General features: G+C 58.1%; 1 protein-coding gene across 1 annotated transcript in view; it reads left to right on the forward strand.

The window, feature by feature from the left end:
• Positions 1-275: 275 nt before the first annotated feature.
• Positions 276-2,401, forward strand: part of GNA11 (G protein subunit alpha 11) — a 6,869-nt gene continuing 4,743 nt past the window's right edge. Inside the window, exon 1 of the mRNA XM_004714281.2 lies at positions 276-460. Within this exon, the coding sequence (XP_004714338.1) occupies positions 314-460 (147 nt within the window). The 5' untranslated portion in view covers positions 276-313. The remainder of the gene's footprint in view (positions 461-2,401) is intronic.

Raw genomic sequence — 2,401 nt, forward strand, 5'->3', positions numbered from 1 at the left:
GCTTTGGCCCCGCCCCTCTTAGCGCCCTGCTTGAGGAACGCCCTCCCCTCTGTGTGCCTCGTCTCCCTGCCTGCAGGATTCCATAGGGCTGCCTGGGCCGCCCCGCGCCTGAGCATTGCAGAGGCCCTACGCCAGTGTCAGCAGTGCCCTGTGTCAGCACCCAGCAGATGGGGTCTTGGCCCCCAGATCGGGGTTCCCCGCAGCCTTGGGCAGGTTGAGGAACTCCCTGAGCCACCCCTCGGCCCTCATCCCTCCCCACCCCTGTCCCCCTGCAGGCACTGGCGAGAGTGGGAAGAGCACGTTCATCAAGCAGATGCGTATCATCCACGGGGCCGGCTACTCGGAGGAGGACAAACGGGGCTTCACCAAGCTCGTCTACCAGAACATCTTCACGGCCATGCAGGCCATGATCAGGGCCATGGAGACCCTGAAGATCCTGTACAAATGCGACCAGAACAAGGTGAGCTGCGCCCCGCAGCCGGCCACGTCTACCCCGGCCTGGCCACGTCTACCCTTGCCTGGCCACGTCTACCCCAGGCCCGGCCACGTCTACCCCGGCCCGGCCCGGCCATGTCTACCCCAGGCCCGGCCACGTCTACCCCAGGCCCGGCCACGTCTACCCCAGGCCTGGCCTGTTGGCATGGATGGGAGTGTGGAGGCCCCGGCAGAGGGCAGCTCCTGAAACCGATGGGTTCTCTCTCTCCCTCTGTCTCCTCCTGCCATCGATGGAGATGGTAGCTGGCCAAGTGGTTAGAGCCTGGGAGTACATTCTGTCCAAAGATGGTTTAAATGAACCCAGAAGGCCTCTAAGCTCATGCTCACTGGACTCCAGGGGTAGCCCACAAGATAGCTTTGTGGCCTTGGGTGGTCCTGTGAGCAGGTGACCAGGTGCCTGTTGGGGCCCAGATCCCCCAGGGCACCTCAAGCAGGGGCAGACCCGGCTCTCCACTGCACTTCTTTGACATGTTTCTTCTGAGTTAGCTGAAGTCCGGCAGAGCTGATCATTAGCTTCATGTTCAGTGAGTCACACGCTTTCTGACTCCACTCCTCCCTCGCCCACTCCTCCCTGTGTCCCATCACTGAGCCCATTTCTTCCCCGGGTCCTTGTTTCCCATCCTCCCAAGCTCCTCCTCTCTCGCGCAGTCTCTGTCCTTGGGCTAATGCTGCCCTTCTGGTTTTAAAGAGTTGATTACTCTCACATGGGGGTGACTATGCCAACCCTTATTGACCCTGTAGGACAGCGTAGAAGTGTTCCCCGTGAGTTTCTGAGGCTGTAACTGTACAGGAGTAGGAAGCCTCTTCTTTTAACAGGGGGCAGCTGGTGCTTTTGAATCGCTAACTTTGTGGATTGCAGTCCAGCATGTAACCTGAAGCCTTCAGGGCTCGTCCAGCACCTTCTGGTGTCGATCACTTACAGAGCAGGTGGAAGTGATAGGTAGCTGTGATAGGCACCATCTAGTTCTTCTTGTCTCGGGTCATGAAGACTGATTGATGTTCATGATTAGACTCACTGTTTCCCTGTGTCCTTGAACGTTCGGCCAGTTTGTTTCCTCTGGACTGAGAGTGGTGCAGAATTGCGTCTAGATGGCTGCTGACAAGCCGTCCAGAGCCCAGTCGCTCCTCATCAAAGGAGGCTGTGGAACACCGCCCTGGTGGACTGTGTCGTGCCGTTGACCTTGGCGTCTGCCAAGACGATGGTCCGGAGACTCACTGCCCTCAGTGTATCTGGTGATGCCTCAGCGGCTTTCCTAACGTCGCCCTGTCTGCTCCTGGCCGCACTCCTGAGTCTCTGCAGCAGAAGCAACCACTCATGTGCGAGCTCTCTGTCAGACCGACCGCTATCTGTAGTCCCACCACCCGCCCACCACCATCCAGCCACCTATCTGCAGTGTGGGCGTGAGGGGTTAGCCGCTCAGTTTTGACCCGCGGCAGCAGCTGTGTGGACAGTAAGACAACACACTGCCCAGTCGGGCACCATCCCCACGTGTCACGTTTGAACCCGTTGGTGCCATCACTGTGTCAACCCATCTTGCGGAGTGCCTTCCACTTCTTCACTGCCCTCTATGTTACCCGGCCGGTGCCCTTTTCCAGAGACTTAGTTTCTCCTGATAGCGTGTCCAAAGTATGCCGGGCACAGTCTCACCTTTCTTGCCTCTCAGGACCACTTTGGCCGTACTTCGCCTAAGACAGACGCGCTTGTTCTGTTTTCAGTCCGTGGTACTTTCGATAAGACTCTCCCCACACCGTGACTGGAGTGCCCCAGTTCTTTGTCAGAGCTCCGCAGTCAGTGCCCAACGTGCACATGCATGAAAATACCGTGGCTGGGTCAGGCGCACCGCAGTCCTCAAAGGAACATCCTGAGCTTTTCAGCACTTAAAAAGAGTATTAAGAGTGTTGACCC

This window comes from Echinops telfairi, unplaced genomic scaffold (genome assembly GCF_000313985.2).
Source record: "Echinops telfairi isolate 266 unplaced genomic scaffold, ASM31398v2 ScPeMD7_7459;HRSCAF=8497, whole genome shotgun sequence".
NCBI lineage: Eukaryota > Metazoa > Chordata > Mammalia > Afrosoricida > Tenrecidae > Echinops > Echinops telfairi.